The sequence below is a fragment of the Trachypithecus francoisi genome, unplaced genomic scaffold (genome assembly GCF_009764315.1).
Source record: "Trachypithecus francoisi isolate TF-2019V2 unplaced genomic scaffold, Tfra_2.0 Lachesis_group0, whole genome shotgun sequence".
Taxonomy (NCBI): domain Eukaryota; kingdom Metazoa; phylum Chordata; class Mammalia; order Primates; family Cercopithecidae; genus Trachypithecus; species Trachypithecus francoisi.
In genome coordinates, this window is record NW_022681453.1 from 142,968,621 (window position 1) to 142,996,125 (window position 27,505).

The 27,505-nt window shown below is 43.9% G+C and overlaps 1 protein-coding gene across 2 annotated transcripts in view; it reads left to right on the forward strand.

The window, feature by feature from the left end:
- Positions 1 to 27,505, forward strand: part of LARS2 (leucyl-tRNA synthetase 2, mitochondrial) — a 167,498-nt gene that overhangs the window by 127,146 nt on the left and 12,847 nt on the right. For both annotated transcript variants that reach the window (XM_033212320.1, XM_033212319.1), the window contains 5 exons: positions 153 to 253; positions 3,122 to 3,304; positions 4,926 to 5,095; positions 7,266 to 7,343; positions 11,055 to 11,166. In XM_033212320.1, the coding sequence (XP_033068211.1) occupies positions 153 to 253; positions 3,122 to 3,304; positions 4,926 to 5,095; positions 7,266 to 7,343; positions 11,055 to 11,166 (644 nt within the window). The remainder of the gene's footprint in view (positions 1 to 152; positions 254 to 3,121; positions 3,305 to 4,925; positions 5,096 to 7,265; positions 7,344 to 11,054; positions 11,167 to 27,505) is intronic.

Below are 27,505 nucleotides of genomic sequence, written 5' to 3' on the forward strand. Positions count from 1 at the left end.
TTTAAGCTGGGTTTATAAGTGGCCTTGGTCAGCCCACCTGCTTTTATGAGACGCAGCTACTTCTGTCCATCCGAGGTAAGGTCTGTGTTGCTGTTTTCTCAATGCTTCATGTCCCACTCCTCCTGTTTCCTTTTCCTGTTATCTTTCCTCAGGGAGCCTTTTCATAAGCTGCTGGCCCAAGGCCTTATCAAGGGGCAGACATTCCGCCTACCATCTGGACAATATCTACAGGGAGACGAAGTGGATCTCACAGGTAAGAATGGCCCGTCCGGTCCCATCCAGGTACTCCCCGAGAGCCAAGGCCAGGCCTGAGAGCTACTGAGCAAGCAGGCATCTGCCTCTGGAGTGGGGCAGGATGCTGGAGAGAGACCTGCTGGCCGTGTGGTCTCTAAGCCTCAGCTCCCTCTTGGCCTGCGCCCCCGAAGCCTGGTCCTGGACTGGCCGTCTGCTCCTCTGCCCCAGCCCCCTTCAGCCCAAGTGCCACCTCAGCTTCCGGCATGGTTTTCATTTGTATGTAACAGAATCAGTTGGGGTATCACCTTCTATCCCAGACCATCTTTGAAAGCCCACCTCAGGGACAGAACCCCCAGGCCCAAGACACATTCTTCCAGAACTGGGGTACTCCCAGTGTTTCTCCCCACATGGTCTAGTGGCATATTTCAGACCCTTAGGGGTCAGCACTCTGTTTACTCGTAGCACCCCAGAGCAGCCCCCTCTTAGCATTTCCCAGTAAAACACCTCCCCCTGACTCCCCGAACTTCCCTCCTGTCCCAGCTGTCCTAAGCCTTTTCCCTCCACTCTGCATTTTCACCCTTCATCCTTTACATTTCACCCTTCATTTTCACCCTGAGGATCACCAGGTCTTCAGGTTCCATGGTGAGGATGCATCACGTGCACCCAGCACACACGTGGAATATGGGACATGTTAGAAAACGGGTAGGGGCGAGGCGCGGTGGCTCACACTTGTAATCCCAGCACTTTGGGAGGCCAAGGCAGACGGATCACCTAAGGTCAGGAGTTCAAGACCATCCTGGTCAACTTGGCGAAACCCCATCTCTACTAAAAACAAAAATTAGCCAGGCGTGGTGGCATGTACCTGTAATCGCAGCTACTCAGGAGACTGAGGCAGGAGAATCGCTTGAACCCAGGAGGTGGAGGTTGCAGTGAGCCACGATCATGCCACTGCACTCCAGCCTGGGCAACAGAGCAAGACTCTGTCTCAGAAAAGAAAGAGAGAGAGAGAGAGAGAGAGAGAAAGAAAAGAAAGCAGGGGAGATATGCAGTATATATAGGGACAACTGTGAGAAACCCCCAGCACTGTGACCATTACATTTAGAAAAACCAGTGCAGAATGGACGAAATTAGGTCACACAACAACCCTGTAAATGGGAGGCAGCCTCTCCAGCCAAACATTAGAGACAGGGTTTAGGGAAACAGTCGATGCAGTTACCTCATCAAAGCAAAATATATCAAGGTTTGTAATAGTCCGTGGGAGAAAAAGAAGCTGGAGAAGCAGAACTGGCAGTGTTTCTCCAGCATGGATGACAGAGGGAAAGAGCTAAATTCAGGTGCACATAGAATTCAGCTTCACAATTAGTGAAGTGTTCTTTGTAAGGGGCAAGGCTGCCCATGTATAGCTGTGCAGTTTGTGCACTACACAAAAGAACCAAGCCAAGGCTCTGATTTCAGTAGGGCCTGAAATGCAGCCATTTGTCAAGTCATACATTTCAGGGCCACATCTGCCAAAAGAGGGTGACTTTTTCTAACTTGTCAACTTCTCTGCCCAGAAAGATACATTTTTCCTAATTTGCACAACAGTGTTTTAAGGTCTAGACACAGCCTGGGGCAGAGTAGAGGGGGCCAGTGGTTCCCTGAGTCTCACCACAGCCTGGATAAACATCTAGGACTTCAGTCTCCCCTTGTCTGCTGTCATGGGGTCAGGCAGTCTCATGAACATCTTTTCTCTTCCCACGTAGTCTTGCCTACTGGGTGAGAATACTTTGATCAGCAAGGGCAGGTTTCTGTCTCCTTCATGGATGTAACTCTCATGAAGTATGGAGTTGGCTTTTAGGTCTGTACATCAGTCCCCTGTTAGTTTGGTTGCTGTTGGAGTCAGAGATTATTTGGCTGGGAGGAAAAGAAATCCACCCAAACCCAGTTGCAGGAAATAGAGCTAGGCTCCACTGCCCATAGGAAGTCACCAGCCACTCCTTTTTCCTTTTCTCCTTCTCAGCTCTCTAGTTCCTAGTTCTCCCTGCTACTCTCCATTCTTCTGCCCTGTTCTCCTTCATCTGCCAGACTTGGATTCTGCTCTCCACAGTTTCAATTTAACAAATGACCTTGGGTAGATGCAGTGGCAAATCTCGCCCCATCTCCTTAGGACCTGATGGTTCCAGTGCTCAGCAACATGGAAATAGAATTTCTGTGTCTCTTAGCTCCAATTTGTGAGATAGAGGCTTAGCCTTGCCAGGTGCTCTTACTAGTCCTCTCCGGTAGGGCTTGGCAACAAGGTCACCTCATCCAAATGTGGCCATTTAAGACCTCTTCCATCAGCACCATCTAGACCAGTGGTATGTGAGTAGGGGAGGAGACAGTTCCAAAGAATAGGGTATCGGTGGCTGGCACCACAAAGGGACCACTACATTTACCATGAGCCCAGTAAGTAAATTCCATATGTGCTGAGAGTACGAGATCATGTTTTGGTGACTGCAGCATGGATGGGACAGGTCAGGCTGCCAACTTGCATGAGAGACCCTTGATCCATCAAGAAAACGGCAACGTATATGAATTTTTCAAAATTACTTTTTACTTTCCTTTTTTGTGTATAAATAATTTACTTGTAAAGGGGGAAATTGTTTTACAGAAAAAGCTGGCACAGGCCATTATAACTGTACTGTTTATTCATGAAGGTTTGTGAGAGGAAGGTGGGCCTCATTCATTTAAAAATAAAAATATTTTTATAACAATACGGAGGGAGAGAAAGCGGCTTGTTAAGTGAATTAGTGTGATTCTTCAAATGGACACTTTCCATCACTCACCCAGTTTTTTCTTATTGACGCTATTTCTGTAGAAGCAATTCAGAATCACATATACCATACCTATGGATTGTTTTGGCATCTAGGTTCCGTTCCTGTTCATGCAAAAACGAAAGAGAAGTTAGAGGTGACGTGGGAGAAGATGAGTAAGTCCAAACACAACGGGGTGGACCCAGAAGAAGTTGTGGAGCAGTATGGGATCGACACAATTCGGCTCTACATCCTTTTTGCCGCCCCTCCTGAGAAGGATATCTTGTGGGATGTGAAAAGTAAGTCACCTTCCTCTTCCTGACCTGCTTCCTTTGTGATCTGCCCTGGACTTTGAAGGAATTTGAGGAAGGAAATGTCTTTGCTGAAGACAGTAGTAGAGAATTCTAGGAATCTGTTCCATAGAGCAAGTAGCAGCTTGACCAGCATCCTGCAACCACTCTTAGATGGGTGTTGACAAAAGTAAGCGAGCCTCAGAGTCATGTGGAAAACATGTTGCAGATGCAGACTCCACTGCTCCGCCCATGCCTGCTGACACAGCCTCCAGAATGGGGCTCAGCAGGTGGCCTTTGAACAAGCTCAGCGGTTATTCTGGTGCACCCTCTACAAGGACCACGCTTTGAGAGTGGTTTCCTTGGAGACAGACTGGCTTCTGAGCTACTCCTAGGCCTGCTATAGTCCCAAGAGGCCAGTTCCCTCTTTCTTGATGTACCCTGGAAGGTTTTTTCTAGAACAGTGTCATTCTCCCTCACCAATCCGGAAAGCCCCTGGAGGGGCCTGGGCCTGGTGTTACCTATGGCCTCTCAGTCACCCATAGCACCCTCCATCTCCCCGCTTAGGGGAGATTTGTCTCTCCAGAGTTGTTTAGCACTAAAATGACATGAAGTAAAATAATCTTGAGTATCTGGCTATTCTAGAATAAACCCGTCCAACAGTCATTCATTTTTACTTCATATGATCTGCCGTAAGTGTTGTTGTGGGAAGAGGAAGTCAGATGCCTGAAATCCTGAGCCTTATGTGAAGTATGCATGTCATTTGAGAAATCACTGTTTATTTTGATGTACTGTGGCTAGTGGGAAGTGTGGTCTGGAACAGTGGTCACAGATGCCAGTCCTGGAACTAGCTGCCTCAGAATCACTGGGGGGCTTGCAAAGCACAGACAGGTGGAGGTTCTGGCTCCCAACCCTAACTCAGGGGACAGGCTCCAGGAATCTTTCTAAGAAGCCTCCCAGAAGGTTCTACTGTGCATTCAGGCTTGAGGATGCCTAGCCTAGTGGCCAGAGAGTACAAGGACCTGGACTGACCCTAATTTGGCTACTGGTATAACCCAGGGCCACCAAGTAAAGCCAATTCAGCTTTACCAGAAGATCAGATCAAAAGCTGGATTGGATGAACTTGTGTAAAATATGGAAAACACACATACCTGCAAGGACAGGGATTGTGTCAACGCACTTCACACTCTACAGCAGCGTGGCTGCAAGCACAGTCACGCTATCCACAAGATAAGAGCTTGCACTAGCAGGAGTCAGCACTGTCTCCCAAGCACCATGTTAGCTCCATGGCATTTTTGTCCCAGCAAGCTTGCTTAATCAAGGCGGCAGGGCACCAGCGCTCATCTTGACCAAGCTTCTGAGCTCATGACCGTTGGTGGGTGGCACTTTGAGTGGCCCTGCCATCTAGTGCCCTGAATCTGGGTGCTAAAATGAGATAGAATTGGTCCTGGTCTGAATTCTCAGGCACTGAAAGCCAGGGAGGATCCTTCAGCCTGCCCTCAGAGGAATCCATTAGGGTGCAGTGAAGTGCCGCTTCAATTCACAGATGCTTTTCTCCACGTAGTTATACCAAGTCCATCACCCTTATGTTGTGCACTCTCTCTTTCTCATTTACTGATGCTGAGTTCAGCTGATGCTCTTCCTGGGGTGCTGAGATGGCAACAACGACTGTGGGCCTTGACAACTAGGTTTATTGAGGCCAGGGCTTCTGGGAAGGCTCCTCAGCCTCAGCTGCTGAGTGACAAGGAGAAAGCCGAGGCCAGGAAGCTCTGGGAGTACAAGAACTCCATCATCTCTCAGGTCAGAAACTCCCCAGTTCCAGTGGTTAACTCTGTAACCAAGCACTCTTTGGGAACCTTTGCCTATGGTCTTTGCGGCCCTCCCTGCTGTGGGGTAGGCCACTGTGGGTCTTCCTTTCTGGTGATGGTGGTCCTTGCTTTGAGTGATTGACCCTGCTGTTTTGGATAGTTTACCAAGGTGGATCACCAGTGCATACGTTCTAATGCAAAGAGAGGCCCTCAGGAAATGGCTGTCTGATGATATCTCACATTTGTCCATCCTGGGTCTCAGGAAGCTGCCACTTTCCATGTTTCCACATTTAACACATCCAAGCAGAGAACCAAATCCAGGATCACCCTGTCCATCCAGGATGACACCATATGTGTTACATTAACAGAAACACAGTTTTAGAGTTGACGGGGGCATTCAGAAACTGTCCTCTGTAGCCTCCTCATTGTACAGATGGGGACAGAGATGAGGTCCAGATATCTCGCCTAACGTCACACAGCTAGTGAGAAACTGAGCGGAGATTAGAATCCCAGTCCTCCACATAGCCAGGACTTTCCCACTCAGTTACTTTGTTACACAATATCCATGTGAACTATTGTGGGTTAACTTCTGCAAATCTGAGTCATTATAATGGTTATCTAATATCCCAAATTCTTCTTAAGCTGATTTAAAAAAAAAAAAAAAGTATGCTGATTCAGACATAAAATTAATCAGCATCACTCATCTACACTCTGATAATGAAGACAATAATGCATGGCAGGCTTTTGCCTCTCTGGTTTATGTAACCTGAAATGGCCCTGGGTCCAGCATGGTCTCATTTGTTGACACTTCTTCCGCTTTATTTCTGTCCTCTGTACCCTCTCTGTATGGAGGAACAGAGCTCCCTGAATGAATGTAGGGGTCTGAGTGATGCCTGAGCGATTGAGTTCATACCACATATTTTCTCCCTGGATTTGGCAAATTCTTCTATGCTGTCAGATAATAGAATTGGGTTATTTCAACAAGTTGGAAACTTTTGACATCCTTAAAGATGTGTAACTTTTCTGTATTCTTGCCTGTAGTCAAAATGGAAAAGCACAGAAATATGAAAAAGCTGACAAGTTGTGTTAATGTTCTTATGTTGGCTGTACACTTCAAAATGTAAAATTGACCGGGCCCAGTGGCTCACGCTGATAATCCCAGCACTTTGGGAGGCCAAGGCGGGCGGATCACAAGATCAGGAGATCGAGACCATCCTGGCTAACACGGTGAAACCCCATTTCTACTAAAAATACAAAAAAATCGCCTGGCATGGTGGCACGTGCCTGTAGTCCCAACTACTTGGGAGGCTGAGGCAGGAGAATCGCTTGAGCCTGAGAGGCAAAGGTTGCAGTGAGCCAAGATCGTGCCATTGCACTCCAACTTGGGCGACAAAGCAAGTCTCTGTCTCAAAAAAAAAAAAAAAAAAGTAAAATTAACCTTATCCCGTAGACTAAAAACCATCAGTGTGAAGCAAAGCCACATAACCAAGCAGAAGTGACATCCTTTACTCCTGTTTTCTGTTATGTTGCGTTTGTCCATCAGTGGGTCCTGCCTCCTATTCATGTTACTAGCATTGTTTTTTGTTGTTGTTGTTGTTGTTGTTGTTTTTGAGACGAAGTCTCGCTCTGTTGCCCAGGCTGGAGTGCAGTGGCACAATCTCGGCTCACTGCAACCTCGCCTCCCGGGTTCAAGCAATTCTCCTGCCTCAGCCTCCCGAGTAGCTGGGATTACAGGCATGCGCCACCACACCCAGCTAATTTTTTGTATTTTTGTAGAAATGGAGTTTTGCCATGTTGGCCAGGCTGATCTCGAGCTCTTGACCTCAAGTAATCCACCCACCTCGGCCTTCCAAAGTGCTAGGATTACAGGTGTGAGCCACCACTCCCAGCCACTAGCACTGTTTTTCTAAACACCTACTATGAGAACCAACAGTATCCCAGATATGTGGAAGAATAGTCTTAAACAGTGGAAACAGTGTTGACTTTGAATTTTAAAAATATTTGTGCAGATGAAACATAGCGATTATTTGAGATAGTAGATATATTTATAAATATATTTGCATCCAATTCATTTTCCTTTTTTTTGTTTTGATAATTTAGTCTTTTTGTGGAAAACTTAAAAGAATTTGGAAATAAGTGAATAATTGAATCTTTACCAATAGGTGACCAGCCATTTCACAGAGGACTTCTCACTGAATTCTGCAATTTCTCAGCTGATGGGACTCAGCAGTGCCCTCTCGGTAAGTGGCCTGTCCTCTCATTTGCTGGTTGCAGAGGAGGGAGGGAGAGGTGTGGCAAGGGGTCCCACAGGGTCCCAAGAGGGACAGAGAGCACCCCCACTGTGTCACCACCTAGGTGTGGCTTGATTATCTTAAGGAAACATTTTTCCATAGTCACAACCTAGTTTTATTACTGGACGTTTCTTAAAGATTTTCTGGTCCAAACCCCCTTATCCCCCAATATTTACAGATGAGGACATTGAGGCACAGGGAAGTTAGATGACATGTCTGGTTGATTAGTGACAAATCTAAGACCAGACTCAGGCCTCCCTGTCTTCTGGCTCTTCACACCCTTGCTGTCTGATTTCCTGAATGAATTGTGATACCTCCTCAGCATCATTACATTTGATATTCATTTAACCTGGATGGATCAGGATCATTCTCACCAATGCCAAAAGTCAGCCTTTTCAGTATGGATTTTCTCCTTGCTAAGTGTGACTGCCATTTTTCTTGCCAGGGAAAGGACTTGTCAACGAATGTTCTTAGTATTGGACAACAAAAGCATTCATTAAAGCTATTAACAAATGCTTTTTTAAAATGAAGGCCTCTCCAAGCTTTTAAGACCAGTGGGGGCCAGGCATGGTGGCTCACGCCTGTAATCTCAACGCTTTGGAAGACCAAGCTGAGAAGATCACTTGAGGCCAGGAGTTCAAGACCTGCCTGGGCCACACAGAAAATAAAATAATTAGGCCGGGCGCAGTGGCTCACGCCTGTAATCCTAGCACTTTGGGAGGCCGAGGCAGGCAGATCACGAGGTCAGGAGATCGAGACCATCCTGGCTGGCATGGTGAAACCCCGTCTCTATTAAAAATACAAAAAAATTAGCCAGGCGTGGTGGCGGGCACCTGTAGTCCCAGCTACTCTGGAGGCTGAGGCAGGAGAATGGCGTGAACCCAGGAGGCGGAGCTTGCAGTGAGCCAAGATCACACCACTGCACTCCAGCCTGAGTGACAGAGCGAGACTCCGCCTCAACAAAAACAAAACAAAAAAGTAAAATAAAATAATTAGCCAGATGTGGTGGCATATACCTGTAGCCCCAGCTGGTCGGGAAGCTGAGGCGAGAGGATCGCTTGAACCCATCCTGGGCAACAGAGTGGGAGACCCTGTCTCTAAAAATAAAATAAAATAAGTAATTTAAAAAAAGCAAAATAAAGATAAAAAAGAACAATGGAAGAAATTTCAAATTTGACTACATAAAACTTGACATTTTCAGTATGTTAAAAAAATTATAACATATGTCAGACAGAAGGTTAATGTCCTTAATAGGTAAAGCACTCTTGCATATTAATATGAAAATACCTAACCAAAAATGGTCAAAGCATATGAAAAGATAATAACTCACAGAAGATGATATAGAGATAGCCAATAAATTTGTGGAGAAAAAAAAAATCTGCCTCTCTAATTATCATGAAAGGCAAATTTAAAACAAGGTGCTTTTTTTTTTTTTAAATACCTGTCAAATTTGCTGAGAATGCTTAACATAACTATTCAGGGCCAGGCACTGTGGCTCATGCCTGTAATCCCAGAACTTTGGGAGGCCGAGGCAGCAAGATCGATTGAGCTCAGGAATTTGAGACCAGTCTGGGCAACATAACAAGACCTCATCTATAAAAATTTAAAAATTAGCCAAGTGTGGTGGCATGCACCTATAGTCCCAGCTACTCAGGAGGCTGAGGTGGGAGGATCCCTTGAGCCCAGGAATTTGAGGTTGCAGTGAGCTGTTTGGTGCCACCGTACTCTAGCCTGGGTGACAGAGTGAGACCCTCTCTCAAAAAAATGAAAATAAATGCATAATTATTCCCCATGTTATTGCAAAGATGGCAAGATAGACTGTTACACACCAGTGATAGCTGTGGTTGATGTAACCTTGCCAGGAAGCACTCTGGCTGTCAGGTTGATTGTGTTCTATCCTCTGATCCAGGAGTGTTCATTGCACATAATTTATAATCAGAGACTCGGAACCCCAAATGTCCTCTGATGGGGGAATTGGGAAATGACTGATGTCGTATCAATAAGAAAGGAATGTGCCACCACCATGAACATCATATCTTGAAGAATACTTAATATCAGAAACTGTTTATGAAATAATATTAAGTAAAAACACATGACACAAGGCCAGGCACAGTGGCTCACACCTGTAATCCCAGCACTTCGGGGGGTCAAGACAGACAGATCGTTTGAGGTCAGGAGTTCAGCACCAGCCTGGTCAACATGGTGAAACCCTGTCTCTACTAAAAATACAAAAAATTAGCCGGGTGTGGTGGTACACACCTGTAAACCTGTAGTCCCAGGTACTCAGGAGGCTGAGGCAGGAGGATTGCTTGGACCAGGAGGAAGAGGTTGCAGTGAGCTGAGATCATGCCACTGCACTCCAGCTTGGGCAACAGAGAGAGACTCTGTCTCAAAAAAAAAAAAAAAATACAAAAGTGTTCATATGAGCTGGGTGCAGTGGTTCACACCTGTAATCCTAGTATTTTGGGAGGCCAGGGCACCAGATGGCTTGAGCCCAGGAGTTCGAGACCAGCCTGAGCAATATAGTGAGACACCCCATCTCTGTAAAAAAAATAATAATAATTTTTAAAATAAAAAAAAAGTGTTCATATGGTAAGAATATCAATCCTGAAAATGTTACATATGTAATAAGCATCTATATATACATTTTTGCATTTTTGGAGACAAGGATATAATATACCTTTTTTTCTAGGTTATATAATTATGAGTAGTTTTTCATTTCCTGTATTTTCTGTGCTGAGTGTTAGTTTTTTAATCAGAAAAAATAAAGCAAGAAACTGAAATGAAACTGTAATGAATTTCTCTTTTTCCATTCTGGAATTTGAGAAGTCCTTAATAATAACACACAGAGCTAAACACAACCATGTTTGCTGGAATTGACCAAAGGTGTTTAAGAGAATAGGGGTCCCTGAGTAGGGTAGAGAGTCCCCGCTGCCCTGGGTGTTTCACAGTTTAATACCTTTGAGCAGGTCTCCATGCATTTATCTGGGGACCTACAGTGCAGAGGAAACCTAGCAGAGTGGTTAAGAGTTTGGCTACAGTATGCCTGGGGGCAGATTGCCCTCCCTCGCTGATCCTTAGCTGCTTCATCTGTCCAATGGGGTAAGAATACCACCCTCAAAGAGTGGTGAGGACTAAATAAGTTAACATCATGTATTCGTTGTTGCTACTGCTGTAGTTTTTTTTTTTTTAAGACAGGGTCTCACTGGCCCAAGCTTCAGTGCAGTGGTACAATCATAGCTCACCATAGCCTTGATCTCCTGGTCTTAAGTGATCCTCCCACTTCAGCCTCCCAAGTAACTGGGACTATAGGTGTGCAACTGTGCCTGGCTAATGTTTTTTTGTCTTTTAATTTTTCATAGAGATGAGGTCTTGCTATAGTGCCCAGGCTGGTCTCAAATTCTTGGGCTCAAGTGATCCTCCTGCCTTGGCCTCCCAAAGTACTGGGAGGATAGGCATGAGCTACCATACCTGGCTTGCTGTAGTTTATCTCAGTGCTATCATTAAGTAGGAGAAGTTCTTTGTCCCAAGCAGAAATGGATGGCAAAGGGAGTTTCTTCCTACCAGCTTGTGTCTCTGGACTTCAGATACATTAATGGTCTTTCTTACCTGTGCTTATTTTTATACCTCAGTCTTCTTACTTTTTTTTCTCTTCCTCAGCAAGCCTCTCAGAGAGTCATTCTCCATAGCCCCGAGTTTGAGGATGCTCTGTGTGCCCTGATGGTGATGGCTGCTCCAATGGCCCCTCACATAACCTCAGAGATCTGGGCAGGTACGTGGCAGAGTCCTTGTTTGACCAGTTACTACTAACTAGAATTTGCCCAAGCCTCTTTTTGAACATCATTCGGGACTCAGATGTCCTCAGATATAGGGTCCAACATTTGGCATCTATACTCATCAGCCTCTCTGTGCTGTACTCTGAATGGTAGTATTTCATCCACATGGTCACCCCTACCAAAAGGAAAGACACTTCCTTGCTTTGAATAATGTGCCCAGACTAATGTAGGTGTTGATGTTACCACCTTAATCCCTTCTTGTGACTGAGCCTCCCAGTATCCACATACTATGACCTACATGGTCTTTTTAAGATAGAAACTCATGTTTAGTACCACTCTACAGGTGGAAATTAAGTTATAGGTCTAAACTTACACTGTAATTCAGCACTTTTCACCAATTATTCCTAATCTAGGCATCAAAGCAGGCCTGACTGCCTGCTTGAATTTCAGCCCCTAGCACTCTCTCCACATCATTGGAACGTTAGCCTGGACAAAACCAAGACTTCACATAATCATCAAACTGGGATTAGGCCAAGTATATAGGGAGGGGCAAAGTGACACGTAATTGAGCTCCTGAAGGATCATGCATGGGAAAGTCTTCAGATGTTTCTAGAAATAGGTCATCTGAAATGCATGTGATCTCTCCTAATTAAATTTACTGATGTGGTGTCACAGAGAAGAAATGCGTGTTGTTCAGTTGTGCAAACCACGAGTCTCAGTGTAAGCTTGAGTGATAAGAAGAATTTGAGGATTATGTGAAATTCCCACCACCCAAGCAGCTTTATGCCTACAGGAGATGGGTGGAAATTACAGTAGGACTTTTAGTTGACAGAGTAGTGCCAGTGTCTCTCACAAAGCCTTGTTTATTGCCTTCTACTTTAAAACATGGTGCTCCTTGTTGATTTAAGGGTATCGCTGGGAATTGGGCCCTACCATCTCCCTCAGAGTTGCTTCTTAATTCCACAGGAGGAGCAGTGGTTCCTTTTTCTTTTTAGCTAAGATGAGACTGTTATTTTTCCAGGGTCCCCTTTTTTACAGTGTAAGTGTCTCTGTCAAAAGGAAGTGTTTCTCATCCCTTGAGGGAGAGCAAATCTGTTTTAATTTGCTTTCATTGTAAACCCATGAGCTTGGTTTGGATTTTTATCCTTTTTGATATCTAAAGCCACTTTAAAATTAAACTTGTTCAGCCAAATACTGAAGTTTACGCAGTGGGATGATTTGCCAGCCAGTTTTGTGTTTATGTACCGTATCTACAATTTCTGACTTTTAGCATCAACCAAAAAAGTGGAAAGGGCTTTGGAAATCAGGAACTAATTCTAAAAACTGGGTAAGGATTTGGATGGGTCTGACTCTGAAGTTTCCTTTGGATTCATTCTTTGCTGCTTGCAAGACTGAATCAAGGTCCAGTTTACTTTAGCAGGAAAGAGATGTGGTGTAGCTCCCAACAGATTTTGCCCACTTTATATGCTTTAAGACATCCCGATTGAGTACAAGTGTATTTCATTGTGTCTTAAGTCATCTTCTGGGTCTTTCCAGTTACTCTTTTAGTTACCCTTTTTAAACCAAGCTTTTGCAACTCCTGGCCCCCTCCAACAGGTGGTTTAGTTGGAAGAGGTCAGAGAGTCCTGGGTTGAGTGTATCCAAGATAAGTCTGAATTCTGTAATGAATTCCTGTCTTTCCATTCTGGAATTCGGGAAGTCCTTAATAATAGCATGCAGAGCGAAACACAACCATGTAGCTTAAATACTCCTACCAGTCAGTGTCAGGTGCCTCTTTCATAGGGGTTGCAATTTTAAGTGACAATGAGGTAGTGCAACTGATTTACAGTGCGAGGGGAATGAGAGAGAAGGAGAAGGCAATTATAAGGATTTCACGAGTTGAGCAAGGTTTTAAACGTAAAGACAAAGGACGTGAGGAAAGATGGGAAGAACTGAAATTGTTTTCAGTGTATCTACAGAGGAAACCATTTTAAAATTTCTCACATTTTGAATCTTTAAGGGAGAATTTTTGAGTCCAGTTTGTGTTTAGAAACCTCATACCAGTTAATGAAATCATACCATTGGATAGTCAGAATTGTTTTGTCCTTTTTGTTCTAAGGAACCTCTCAAATGAGCAATTTTGTTCATATCAGAAGTTCCCCAAAGGGATCACTGTCATTCCAAATTGTCTTTGGAAACTTGTGGCACTTAAAAAGATATGCACAGGAGTTAGGGCTGTAATTAGAAAACATAAAGAAAGGATGTGCTTGTGGTGGAGGAGGCAGTTTTAGGTTGAAAAGACCAAGAAGACCCTGTGAGAGCCTCAACACATCCACAGGTTGGTGCTTGTGGAATTTTACGTCTTGGTGCTTGATCAAAGTCATCATTGATCAGGAGCCAGACAAAGCCTCCTGATTATTGGTGGACAAAACTAACATAAAAGCAGTTCTCAGGAACACAAGAACAAGACTGAGGAAGAAGTCATTATGAGATTTTACAATGGGAGCTTGGGGCACAGTGTGTCTCCAAGAAGTAACCGACTGACCACTTCACCCTTAGGGCCAGCTCAGGGACAAATGTATGGGACCTATTCCCATCCTCTCCCAGTAGACAAACAACATTCAAGATAGTACACAAGCAGAAAGCAGATAGATAGGTCATTAGGCCAGCAGTGTTAGTTGCTAGAAAACAGTTTCACCAAAGAACATTAGAATTCTGATCAAAAAACCAAATGTCCAAAGTGGGACCTATTCTTAAGAAAATCAGATAAATGCAACACTAAAAGCTTCAGTGAAATCCTGGAGTTCAATTCAGCATGAACTTAATTCCCAGCCAAGGGTGAGTGGCACCTCATCCAGGTAGAGACACAAGGGGGTCTCAGATGCGTGCACTGTTTCTGAGTCAAGGGTTCCAGCCAAAGGCAGTGAGGATCTCAGGTGAAATTCTGTGAACCCGCAATTCTATCAGCCTTCTCCAGCCAGAGACCACCAGGAACACACCTTCAGATAACAAGTTGGGTTTATTACCAGGGAGAGACATTGGGCATCTCAGTAAGAGGGTATTAGGAAGCACCTGTTATATAATGAATTTGGGCTTTGGTAGAATAATTTGGGGAAAGGTCTCAGGAAGTGAGGATTTGCTCTAGATTGAGTGCTGTCAATAAGTCAATAGTTTTGTGATTGGTAGCTTAAGAAATCTTATCTCTAGGGAGGTACACCTGAGCAAGGATAAAGTTGTAATTAGTAAAGAAATAGTAGTCACTCGTATTTGCCTAGAGAAGGGGATGTTTGATATTTTGTGTTTCACAGTGACCTTGTCTTTGTGCTTTGACAAAATTATGACGTGGTCTTGTTTTGGTCTCCTTTAATGTTTTTGATGTGACTGTCTGATGTTGGTGTTCAGTGAGATCATTTGTGTTGAAGAGGAGAATAATATGGCCTAGCTATGCACAACTGGTGAATTTCTTATAACACTGAGGCCCAGCTATAATTGTCAGACCAGTTCCCAGGTGACAAGGACTGAGAATAGAAATCTGCTTACCATCACCCTCTAGAAATAAACAGCCACTGTCAGCGTCTTAGTGCAGATCAGGTGGTGGGTGTGGTGGCTGGGTGCGGTGGCTCACACCTATAATCCCAGCACTTTGGGAGGCCCAGGCAGGAGGATCACTTGAGCCCAGGAGTTCAAGACTAGCCTGGGCAACATAGGGAGACCCCATCTCTACGAAAAATTTAAAATTATCTGGGTGTGGTGGCATGTGTCTGTAGGCTCAGCTACTCCGGAGGCTGAGGTGGGAGGATCACTTGAGCCCAGGAATTCCTGGCTGCAGGGAGCCATGATCATACCACTGTACTCCAGCCTGGCTGACAGAGCAAGAGCCTGTCTCATAAAACATAAAAAAGAAAAAGTAAAATGATTGTGTTCACTTACCTATGTGTATTGTATTTTGTGTCCACTTATCTGTGTTGTGTTTTAATTGTCATGTCTCTTTATAAAATTTAAATACCCTAAAATTTACCCATTTTAAGTATATACTCAGTGATTTCAGTAAATTGATATACTTGTTCAGCCATCACCATGATCAGTTTTAGAACTGGATTTCCATGACCGAAAAAAGGTTCCTCACACCATTAGTCAATCTCACACCCATTCCAACTCCCAGCATGACTAATCTTTCTGTCTCTGTAGTTTTGCCTTTTCCAGAAATGTTATATAAATGAAATCATACAATGTGTAGTCATTTCTGTTTTCTTTCATTTAGCATAATGCTTTTGAGATTAATCCATGTTCTGTTTATAGTAGTTCATTCCCTTTTATTGATGGCTTGTTTGATTGTTAAGCTAGAGGTTATCTTATAACCTGATTTATTCACTTAAATAAATATTCCATGAATGTATTTATTTATGGGTCATTAAATACTTTTCTACAACATCTTTTTTTTTTTTTTTGCTTTTTTTGGAGATGGAGTCTCGCTCTGTCACCTAGGCTGGAATGCAGTAGTACGATCTCAGCTCACTGCAACTTCCCGTCCCAGGTTCAAGAGATTCTCCTGCCTCAGCCTCCTGAGTAGCTGGGATTACAGGCACCTGCCACCACACCCGGCTAATTTTTGTATTTTTAGTAGAGACAGAGTTTCACCATGTTGGCCAGGCTGGTCTCAAACTTCTGACCACACAGGATCTGCCTGCCTCGGCCTCCCAAAGTGCTGGGATTGCAGGCATGAGCCACTGCGCCTGGCCTACAACATCATATTTAATGGTCATACAGTTTTCCATTGTTTGAATTTACACACTATCATTGAACATTCAAACTGTTTATAGTTATACATTTTTTTAAAAAAGCTAAATAGCTGCCGGGTGCAGTAGCTCACACCTATAATCTCAGCACTTTGGGAGGCCGAGGTGGGCAGATCACCTGAGGTCGGGAGTTCGAGACCAGCTGTCAGGCTCTACTAAAAATGCAAAATTAGCTGGGCGTGGTGGCGCGTGCCTGTGAAGTCGCACCTACTCAAGAGGCTGAGGCAGGAGAGTTGCTTGAACGCGGGTGCTGGAGGTTGTAGTGAGCCAAGATCGCGCCATTGCACTCCCACCTGGTGACCTGGTGACAGACCGAGACTCCATCTCAAAAAAAAAAAAAACAAATGCATGATTGTCCATGTGTGCCATGACTTAGTGTGTCTAACATTTCACTCCCATAAACAATCTGCCATGGACAATTCTGTGCATAAATCTTGTTCTCACTTCAAATTATTTCCTTGAAGTGGAAAAGATATGAATCTATTTAAGACTCTTGATATATATTGACAAATTATTTTCCTGAGAAGTTATTCCATCTTCCACTTTAGGATCTGTTTTTGAATTGTGCATTGTGCTTCGATGATTTAACTATTGAATTTTTACAGACAGTTTTAACACCTGGCAGGCTAACCTTTCTTCATTTCTTTTCTTATAATTCTTTAACTCTTCTCACCTGTGTATTTTTCTCAGCAAAACTCTGCATAGTTTCTGAAGTTTTCCCGAAATCACCATGACAGTTAAATTGAAATGTGGTTAAACTTAGAATTAATTTAGGAAGGTTTCACATCTTTACCTCATCCAAACTTTAATCTCAGCTCATGGTCTGTCTCAAATATTTTCTTTTCTTTTGTATTCTTGTAGACTAGAATCTCTTTCTGCTATATTTTCTGACTGATAACGGCTGGTATATTTTTCTTCTGTAAACACACTGACACCAACATTTGTTTTATTTCAGTTAAGATTTATTGTGAGTTGATAGTCTTCTTAATGGTGTCAAATAAAGGTTAATACCATGGAAATTTAATCAGTTAAGAAAAATATATGTAGAATGATAAACTATAAGAAAGAATTAATCTATTAATCTAATAGATTAATCCAAGTAACTTGAATCCTCTGGAATATATGAGGGAAATAACTCATTATTTTCTTAGTATAATTGATTTTTTAAATCTTTTTAAATTTTTTAAAATTTATTTTTATTTTTTGAGACAGAGTCTCACTCTGTTGTCCAGGCTGGAGTGCAGTGGCACAATCTGGGCTTATTTCAGCCTTGACCTCCTGGGCTTAAGCGAACCTCGTGCCTCAGCCTCCCAAGTAGCTGGGACTGTAAGCACATGCCACCATGCCCAGCTAATTTTTGTATTTTTTTTTTTTTTTTATAGAGACAGTGTCTTACTGTGTTGCCCAGGCTGGTCCTGAGCTCCTGGCTCAAGCAATCCTCCCTCCTTGGCCTCCCAAAGTGCTGGGATTATAGGCATGAGCCACTGCACCTGGCCTACTGTCTTTTAAAAAAGATGTAATTGAGAAATAAAAATTGCATATATCTATGGTGTACAATGTGATGTTTTGATATATATACACACTGTGGAATGATTAAACAAAGGTAATTAGCATATCCATCACCTCACACATATCATTTGTTGTGATGGGAATGTTAAATATCTACTCTCTTAGCAATTTTCAACTAAATAATGCATTGCTATTAACTGTAGTCACCAGGATGCACAGTAGATCTCCAGAACCTATTCCAACGGCATATAATTTTTTAAATTTTGATTTACATATTTGTTTTCTGTCCTAATTCCCTACTGATCTCTCTTACTTTAACAGGTAAAATCCTCTTGGATTTTCTAGGATTCTATGACCAGCAAATAAGGATGCTTTCTTCTTCTAATAGTTATACCATGGTGTCTGATTATTTTCTTTATTATACTTCTTAGAAAACCCTCTGCAGTGTTAAAGGATGCTGGCTACAGGCAATCAGGTCTCATTTCCAGATATAAATGGAACAAACGCCTCCCTGGTTAGATGTGATGTTGGCTGTTGGTTTGGGGTGGATAGTCTCTGTCATGTTAAGGAAGCAGCCTTCTGTTTTTGTTTACCAGCACTCATATTAGGAATGGGAGTTATATTTTACTTAATGCCTGTTGTCCAGTTGTTGAGGTGATGTATTATTTGCTTTTAATTTTCTCTTTTGCCCTTTAGATATGATGTATATTCAGTTCATTGATTGCCTATGTGTTCAGTTCATTGATTGCCTAATATTGAGATATCCTCAGATAAATTCATATTGACCACGGCATGGTAGACTTAATATACCATTAAATTCTATTTGGAAAAAAATCTATTTGCAAAAAAATCTATTTGCTGGGGTTATATAGAATTTTCAGTTATTTTACTAACACTAGCTTTTTCTCAATATGAATTGTTAGGTTAGTGAAAGAGGGTTTCACTGACTTCACAGAGGAAATGAGTTGCCTCTGTCTTTTTTTTTTGAAACAGAGTCACACTCTGTCGCCCAGACTGCAGTGCAGTAGCGCCATCTCAGCTCACTGCAACTTCTGCCTCCCGGGTTCAAGCAATTCTCGTGCCTTAGCCTCTTGAGTAGCTGGGATTACAGGCACACGCCACCACGCCTGGCTAATTTTTGTATTTTTAGTAGAGATGGGGTTTCGCCATGTTGACCAGGCTGGTCTCAAACTCCTGACTTCAGGTGATCTGCCCACCTCAGCCTCCCAAAGTGCTGGAATTACAGGCGTGAACCACAGCGCCCAGCCACCTCTTTTTACTGTGTTACAAGAGACTTCAGGAAGGTGGTGTTAGGCCCTGACAAGCTGCAGCCATATTATATTGTATTTTGCAGCCTTTTATTATCTTCTCTCTTTTTTTTTTTTTTTTTTGGAGATAGAGTCTCGTTCTGTCCCCCAGGCTGGAGTGCAATGGCACTATCTCGGCTCACTGCAAGCTCTGCCTCCCAGGGTTCACGCCATTCGCCTGTCTCAGCCTCCTCAGTAGCTGGGACTACAGGCGCCCGCCACCACACCTGGCTAATTTTTTGTATTTTTAGTAGAGATGGGGTTTCACCATGTTGGTCAGGATGGTCTTGATCTTCTGACCTCATGATCAGCCCGCCTCAGCCTCCCAAAGTGCTGGGATTACAGGCGTGAGCCACTGCGCCCGGCCCCACATTAAGTCTTTTAAGTGGCCTGCTGTTAATTCTGTCGTAGTCTTTGCTATAAAACAATACTGATCCAATTTGTGATAAACTCACCCACTCTTATCATAGAATATACATTTCTCCCTTTCATCTTCCTTCTTTGGCCCACATTATCTGTCTACCTCCTTCATTTTGTTTCTCCCAGGAAGGACTGATGTAAATTGGATTTTCAGAAACTCCCTCCCGCATGCCCCTCTGGTCTCTGCATCTAGAATACCGGAGTCAGAGGAACTGCTCTCTCTAGGGTCCTTCCTCTCCCAGGCAGGTCTTATGGTACAGTGTACACTGTGGTGTTGCCTCTGTCAGTCTGTCCTTCATTTCTGTGACCAGATCTCCAACAGGACATGTTCTAAAGAAGTGTGGTAGAAACTGGCCCATTTCAAACTTTGCACCGTGATTTTTCTACGCGTTACCCCACCGGGGCTTTTGCGATCTGTTTTATAGTGAAGAGCGGATCTAGATGGAATCTTAGTTTTGCTACAGTGTTTCCATCAGTCATTCCATAAACATTGATTGAGCATGTACTATGTGTCAGGCAGTGTTCTAGGCATTTGTAGGAAAGCGGGAGAGAGCAGTTGGAGCAGTGGACATTGTGTTCATTTCAGTTGCAGTCCTCCCTAAAGTTTTACAGATCTATAGCAACTAATTTTTTTTTTTTTCAATTCAAAGAAGCAGTGGGAAACCTTTGTCTCCTGCTCTCCCCCATGAGATGTGTATCGTTTTTTCTGAATGAGCAGCTGGGGACATAGCCCAGGCAAGTGGGGAGGCTTAAGCACCAGGAATGTCCCCCTGGGTCATTACTCATGGGCATTAGGTGCCCCCAGGAGAGAATGGGGAAATGATGCCTCTTGCCTCTCCCAGCATGTGAGGAGGGTTAATGGAACAGGATGTTGAAAGTCCTTTGCAAACAGAAGCACTATATTGTGATAGGGCCTCAATATTGTCTTCTCAGACTGTCAAGTCATTCCTGTCCCAAGGATCTGAGACAGTTTTTATGCATATTTCATTTTTTCTAAAACACTTACCTTTCATATACCTTCGGTTTTATTCCTGCATCTTAGAAAGATAACTCCAGAATGACTGAAGAGAACATGGTCCACCAAGGTGGCATGTTCAGAAATGACCATTCCCAGAGTTCCCCTGAGAGGCTGATTTTCAAAGGAAAAGTTCTCCCCAAAGCAACAGAATTGAGATCTATCTCTTAAGGGAGATTTGAAGTCCTCTTGGCATAGTGGCCATTATTGCCCTGGATAAAAAGAAAACATTTTAGAGATGCCCAAAGTACTTAGAGCCTAACAGTCCTCTATCAATTGCTTAAAGAGTGAACGGAGACCTTTTATAAGAAACAGACCCAGCGTCTTGGCAGTTTGCAAACAGGATGAGGAAATCTTTTTTTTCCTTCCTGAAGCTTCCGATCTGAGAAGCTAAAGACACCACATCTGAATTCACAAAGTTTCTTTTGTTTACCATAATACTGTCCTATATAGATGAGGGTGGTAGCTGCTTACCTAGGGAAATTTTGAGTATTTGGAGCCACTTGATACTGTTTCTAGATGAAAGACTCAAGGGTTCCTTTGTTGGTGAACAGTAAAAGAGCAGAAAAGCATCAAACAGGCACACTGGCTCACTCCTGTATTCCCAGCACTTTGCGAGGCCAAAGCGGACAGATCACCTGAAGTCAGGAGACCAGCTTGGCCAACATGGTAAAACTCTGTCTCTACTAAAAAATACAAAAAATTAGCCGGGCGTGGTGGCACATGCCTATAATCCTAGCTACTCAGGATGGGCTGGGGCAGGAGAATGGCTTGAACCTGGGAGGTGGAGGTTGCAGTGAGCTGAGATTGTGCCACAGCACTCCTGCCTGGGCGACAGAGTGAGACTCTGTCTCAAAAATAAAGAAAGAAAAGAAAAGAAAAGGAAGGAAGGAAGGAAGGAAGGAAGGGAGGGAGGGAGGGAGGGAGGGAGGGAGGGAAGGGAAGGAAGGGAAGGAAGGATGATATATCACCAAACAGCGAGCTCCTTGGTGGTGCTCATGTTGGAGACATAATTTCACCATCCTCAAAAATGACCCAACAGGCAACAGCTTGGATGGATCTTACGAGAATATGCTGATTGAAAGAAGTTAATCACTGAAGCAATCTACCATATTATTCCATTTATATAACAGTCCTGAGATAACACAATTGTAGAGATGGAGAACGTATTCATGGTTGCCGTGGGTTAGGAGTTGGGGATGGTGGCTCTTGACTGTGTTAACTGGTGGTGGTTACATGAAGCTACACATGGTTATGCTAAGCTACACACACATACACACACACACACACACACACACACACATTAGTTATTAAACTGATGGAATCCAAATAAGCTCTGTGGATTGCATTCATGTGAACTTCCTGGTTTTGATATTGTGATATAATCATGCCAGCTATGACCATTGGAGGAGGCTGGATGAAGGGTACACAGGACCTCCTGAACATTTCTTTGTAACTTCCTGTGAATCTATAATTATTGCAGCATAAAGGATTTTTTTAATTGCCTTTCTAAACTCATAAGTCTTGAGTGTTGAGATTCTAATTCTGGAAAATAGTATAGACCATGAGAGAGGAAGGGAGGGAGGAAGGAATTCATTTCCAGTGGAAAGTTTTATTTTTATTTTTATTTATTTATTTTTTGAGACAGGGTCTCACTCTGTTGCCCAGGCTGAGTGCAGTGGCATGATCACAGCTCACTGCAACCTCAACCTCTCAGGCTCAGGTGATCCTCCCGCCTCAGCCTCCTGAGGAGCTGGGACATAGGCGTGTGCCACCACATCTGGCTAATTTTTGATTTTTTTGTAGCGAAAAGGGCCGAGTCTAGTCTCGAACTCCTGGGCTTAAGCGATCCCTCCACCTCAGCCTCTCAAAGTGCTGGGATTATAGGTGTGCGCCACCACACCTGGCCTGAAGGTTTTAACACCCACATGTACACACACACCTAACCAGATCCAACCATTCATCTTACTACTGTCTGAGGCAGGCATTCCTTCTGCTGCGTGTGGCAGAGTGCGTGGAGTGTGCCTGCAGGAGCACTCGGAGCCCTGGCTGGCCTGCCCTCAGGGTACTGCTCCCAGGGAGTGAACTCACTCTGTATGTGCCCAGCTTCTGAAGAAAAGTGCCTACAACCATCTGCAGAAAATCTGTCCAGTTTCCAGCGTGCCTCTCTGGGCTTCTTAAAGCAAAGCAAAACCTAATTTGTAAATTGAAAAGCATGTCTATACGTGTTTTGTAAAATATTCAACATTACTAGAAAGTGTGTCCTAAGCTGTCACTCAGTTGCTTCCCAGAGAACCTTTGTCACCAATGCTATGTTTAATCTGACAGAAGAATGTGATGGATGGATGTGACTTGTCTACCTTTATACAGGTGTTAACATCCTGTACAAACATTTTTTGCTCTTCCTGTGCTTTAGAGTGGTTCTGTATCAACAATATTCCATTCTTTTTTAACAGAGATAGGGAGTCCTAACCAATGAATGTAGTGATGGGCATTTGGGTGATAGTCCTTCTTTTGCTGTGTGTGTGTGTGTGTGTGTGTGTGTCTGTGTGTGTGTGTGTCTTTGTGTGCCTCTTTGAGATTAGTCCCTTGTCCAAAATACAAGTTATTTAAAATAAGTAAGATCTTAGCATTTCTGTTTCTCTGGCCATTTTTATAGTTCTACAGTGACTTTTCCTTCTTGCTTTTGCCTCTGGTGTCTGACTGATGATCTCCAAGTAATCCATCAACACCTTAAGTTTGAGAGCACAGTGAGGAGAGCCTTTATCTCCCTTAGGGATTCTGAAGGAATTCTCCCTCTTGAGGTCTCAGTCCACAACTCTATTTTTCTTCATAAAATAATTTGGGATGACTTTCTTCATAGCTTTTTATAAAAAGTGGCTGTGAAATGTAGCTATTGTGTTTTGCTCTCTATACGTTGTACTCATTAACTTCAACAAAATTATAAACGTAAAAATCATATGGAAGTATGTGTGATAATTACAGGGGAGAACAAGATACCCACTGATGCTCTGATAGTTTTTTATACACGAAATGTGTGTGCTGTGCAGATGTTGCTATTTCAAAATAATGTCAATGAAATTATTTCTCTGGATAAAGGATAAAGCAAAGTGGCCTCACTTCCTATTCACTTCCTTGGAATTGCCAAGGCTAGACGCGGCACAGCAGGGATCAGACGCCACAGAGCCCCCGCGTCTTCCCCGCTGGTGTGTCTATGAGTGCAGGGGTGGGGAGATGAGCTGGAGGCAGGCCTGAAGATGGCCAGCAGGAGAGGACTGCCATCCACAGAAGCCATGATCCCTCTGGGGTGCCCTGGTGACATGGCAGCCTCACCACCTCTCAGTGGGGAGAGGAGGCTTGTTTCAGTTATTCTGCGGGAAAGTCTGCAACAGCAGCTCACCCAGAGAAGGGGAAGAAAGGGGTGGGCTGTGGGCCACAGCCAGCCTTGTCAGGTAGGCTTGCATGCCAGGGCCTTGCCACTTCCCAGCCTGTGTTTGGACTTTCCCCATGTGTGTCCTGAAGGCCAGCTTTCCACCTGACCTCTCCCCTTGGCATTACAACATAAAGGAATCATTGTATTTTCCATGCAAGTGTTAGGCATTTTTACTTCCCTAAAATGAGCAAGGAGGCAAAAACACTACATAAAAACCAGGGTCCTGAGTTTCTGTTCCTCACTGCTGAACAGGATGGCCCCACTCCCATCTATATGGAAATGTTGGCAGGGACCCAGACTACTATAAATAAGCATCCTGACTGCTCCAGGAAGGCTGGGCTTCCTCATTTTTTTTTTAAAGTGGAATTTGTAACAGCTTCTGCCCAGAACATTTGTGTCCAAGGTCCTTTCATCTCCCAGGCATCCTGTACAACTGCCATACGGAGGTTTTGGAAATCTTCCCACTGCAGCTGGGTCACAGGACAAGCCACACAGGGCCAGCTCGCTAAAAGAAGTGATGATCTCTCTTCTGTGACCTCGGTCTCATATTCAGATGTGAGTTTTAATAGGATTCCATCTGAACAAGCAGGAATCTCCTTTCTCCTTCTGCCAAAAGGCACATCTGTTAGACACAGAATAGGTTCATTAGTAAGCGCAAAAGCCCCGGGCCACAGGAGCCATCTGGGCAGCAGGAATCTGTCTTTCATACCACATGATCCTCAGCTTCTAAGGAGTCTTCACTTCCCTCAGGCTGACTGGCAACACAGGGTTACAGCAAGAGTGCCAGATCGTAAAACATGGAAAGCTACATACAACAAATAAAGCTGTGGCACTGGCACAAGAACCAAGACAGGTCAACAGAAGAGTGGACTGATGGAAAGTGCAAGTCAGAGCAGTCGGTGGAACTCTCAGCTCCAGTCCACAACAAGATAAGGAGCTTGTGCTAGCTCATAAGTCAGCTGTGTCACCGAAGACACCATTGAGTTCGGCTACCATTTTTTCCCCTCTCAATGAAGGAGGCGATGTGTTGATTTACATTCTGGCCCAAGTTCTTTACCTCATGGCAAACAGGCACTTTGAGTAGCTCAGAAGTGAACAGTTTTTGAAACAGTCCCTGGTATAATACATCTTGAAAGAAAAATCACAAACCAATAGGGAAGGGAAGATGTATTCAACAAATTGGGTTTGGAACGCTGACCATGTTGTTTTCTTTTTAATAATGTTTTTTCACAGTAAACACAAAATAAATTACTAATAGATTTGAAGATTATATGGAGAAGAAAATGAAATCATGAAAAGAAACTAAAAGAAAAAAATTGATCTCACAGGACGAAAAAATGTTATTTTTAAATATTTTTTCAAATTAAAAAAGTAATAAAACATCCTTTGTAGAAAATCTATAACATAGTAGTTTAAAAAGAAAGACAAGGCTGGGCATGGTGGCTTATGCCTGTAATCCCAGCACTTTGGGAGGCTGAGGCAGGCAGATCACCTGAGGCCAGGAGTTTGAGACCAGCCTGGCCAACATGGTGAAACCCTGTCTCTACTAAAAATACAAAAATTAGCCAGGCGTGGTGACGCACATCTGTAGTCTCAGCTACTCAGGAGGCTGAGGCACAAGAATCGCTTTAACCTGGGAGGCAGAGGTTGCAGTGAGTCAAGGTCTTACCACTGCACTCCAGCTTGGATGACAGAGTGAGACTCTGTCTCAAAAAAAGAAACAAAGAGAAATCACCCATACTTCTCCTTCCCAGAGATACTACTTGGATTTATTTACTACCAATGTTATTACTATTTTATTCCAATTGATGTTATTACTATTTCCTTCCAATCTGTTCATATAAAATTTTTATTAAACTAGGGTCCTATTATATATATATATATATATATATATATATATAATTGTGTGTCATTTTTGCTGTGAAATATCATTTTAAAACATGGGAAAAAGAACATACAAAATTGTATTTACAACATGATCTTGTGGTGGTAGTGTTTTGTAGAGTTGGTTTATATATACAAATAGTATTGCATACATTAAATTATTATCTTTTAAAATAAGTTTAAAATGCTATCTGGGGCTGGGTGCGGTGGCTCATGCCTATAATCCCAGCACTTCAGGAGGCCGAGGCAGGTGGATCACCTGAGGTCAGGAGTTCGAGACCAGCCTGGCCAACATGATGATGCCCCATCTCTACTAAAAATACAAAACATTAGCCAGGCTTGTCAGTGGGCACCTGTAACCGCAGCTACTCGGGAGGCTGAGGCAGGAAAATCACTTGAACCTGGGAGGCAGAGGTTGCAGTGAGCTGAGATTGTGCCACTGCACTCCAGCCTGGGCAATGAGCGAAACTCCATCTCAAAAAGTTAAAAATGCTATCTGGGTGAACACGATGTTTATTTTTATATTTTGGACCTTTCCAAATTTTCTGCAAGGAGCGTGTACACTACATTTGTCATCAAGGAAGATAAAACAAAAAGTTGTCATTCCCAGTGTTACTGGAGCTGGTTTTGGTGGAATTGACTCCCTCTGTCACAGACTCAGCTTCAGCCCATACCCTGAGCCATGGACCTATCCCTCTAATGCATTGTTCTAGTCTCAGGGCTAATAACAAGGGAGAGGTGTCGAAGGGCCAGTTCCACCACCAATGGAAAAGCTATTCCCAGGTGAGGACTACAGCTGCCAGGGCACTGCTCCAAAATGGGCATGCTGGCCATATTCACTTGCCCGCTTCTGCCCAGGCATCTATTTTTCTGTGGTGTGTATTCCCTGTACCTTTGGGGGCATCTCTTGTACTCATGAAATCAGCAGAGGCTTGCATCTATCTACCTATCTACCTACCTACCTACCTACCTACCTACCTACCTATCTGTCTATCTATGAAGCACGGTCTTGCTCTGTCACCCAGATTGGACTACAGTGGGGAATCATAGCTCACTACAGCCTCAAACTCCTGGGCTCAAGCAGTCTTCTTGCCTCAGCCTCCCAAGTACCTGGGATTAGAGGCAGGAGCCACCATGCTGGCGAATTTTTTTTTTTTCACAGATGGGGTCTCGCTGTGTTCCCCAGCCTTAAACTCCTGGCCTCAAGCGGTCCTCCCATCTCGGCCTCCCAAAGGGCTGAGATGACAGCAGAGGCTTTGAAGTCAAAGCTTTCCCTGCTAGGACGAGCCCTAGTTAAAGTCCTGGAGCACTGGCCACTGCCACTGCACTTGGACAGCTGCCTTCTGCTACCCTTAGTGCCACCTCTACTTGGGGGCTGTGGCACGAAGCATTCTGGGAAACGGGGCTTGAGACGGTTTCATTCCTCAGTGTTTCCTCATGTTTGGCCCACCCTGAGCCAAGGAAAGCTCCTTCCATTCCAGTAATCAGAGGGCTCCATTCCTAAGAGGAAGTTTGCGGGAAGGTTAGGATCCCTCTGCGCATGGTGAGGAGTGTCCTGCTGTTCACTGCATCCTGGCTCCAGTAATTGTGAGTAAAAGAATAGGTTGGTTATGAGTAAAAGAACAGGTTGGGAGGCCTTCTCAGACTATAGAATGCATAAGCGAGATAGGTAGCGAATGCCGCTCCGTACTTTGGAATCAGCTCTCAGGGTAGCACAAAGGCATTCCTTCACCAGCAGAACTTCAGGGGGATGCCATTCACACCAGCAGCCTGTGTCTCCACATGCACACTTCAGAATGGCATAGCCACCCATCTTCACAGCCCTGCGCGCCGTCTGTGAACAACAAGAGCTCCCCAGCAACCTGGGATTCTAAACCAGGCCAAAGTGTTGAGCACCTGGCAGGCTGTGCTGTGTGGGGGCGGAAGCTTTGGTCCTGCTCTCATAAGCCTCCCTGTTCTTAGAGTGACCCCACTCTTCTGTGCCTTGGCATT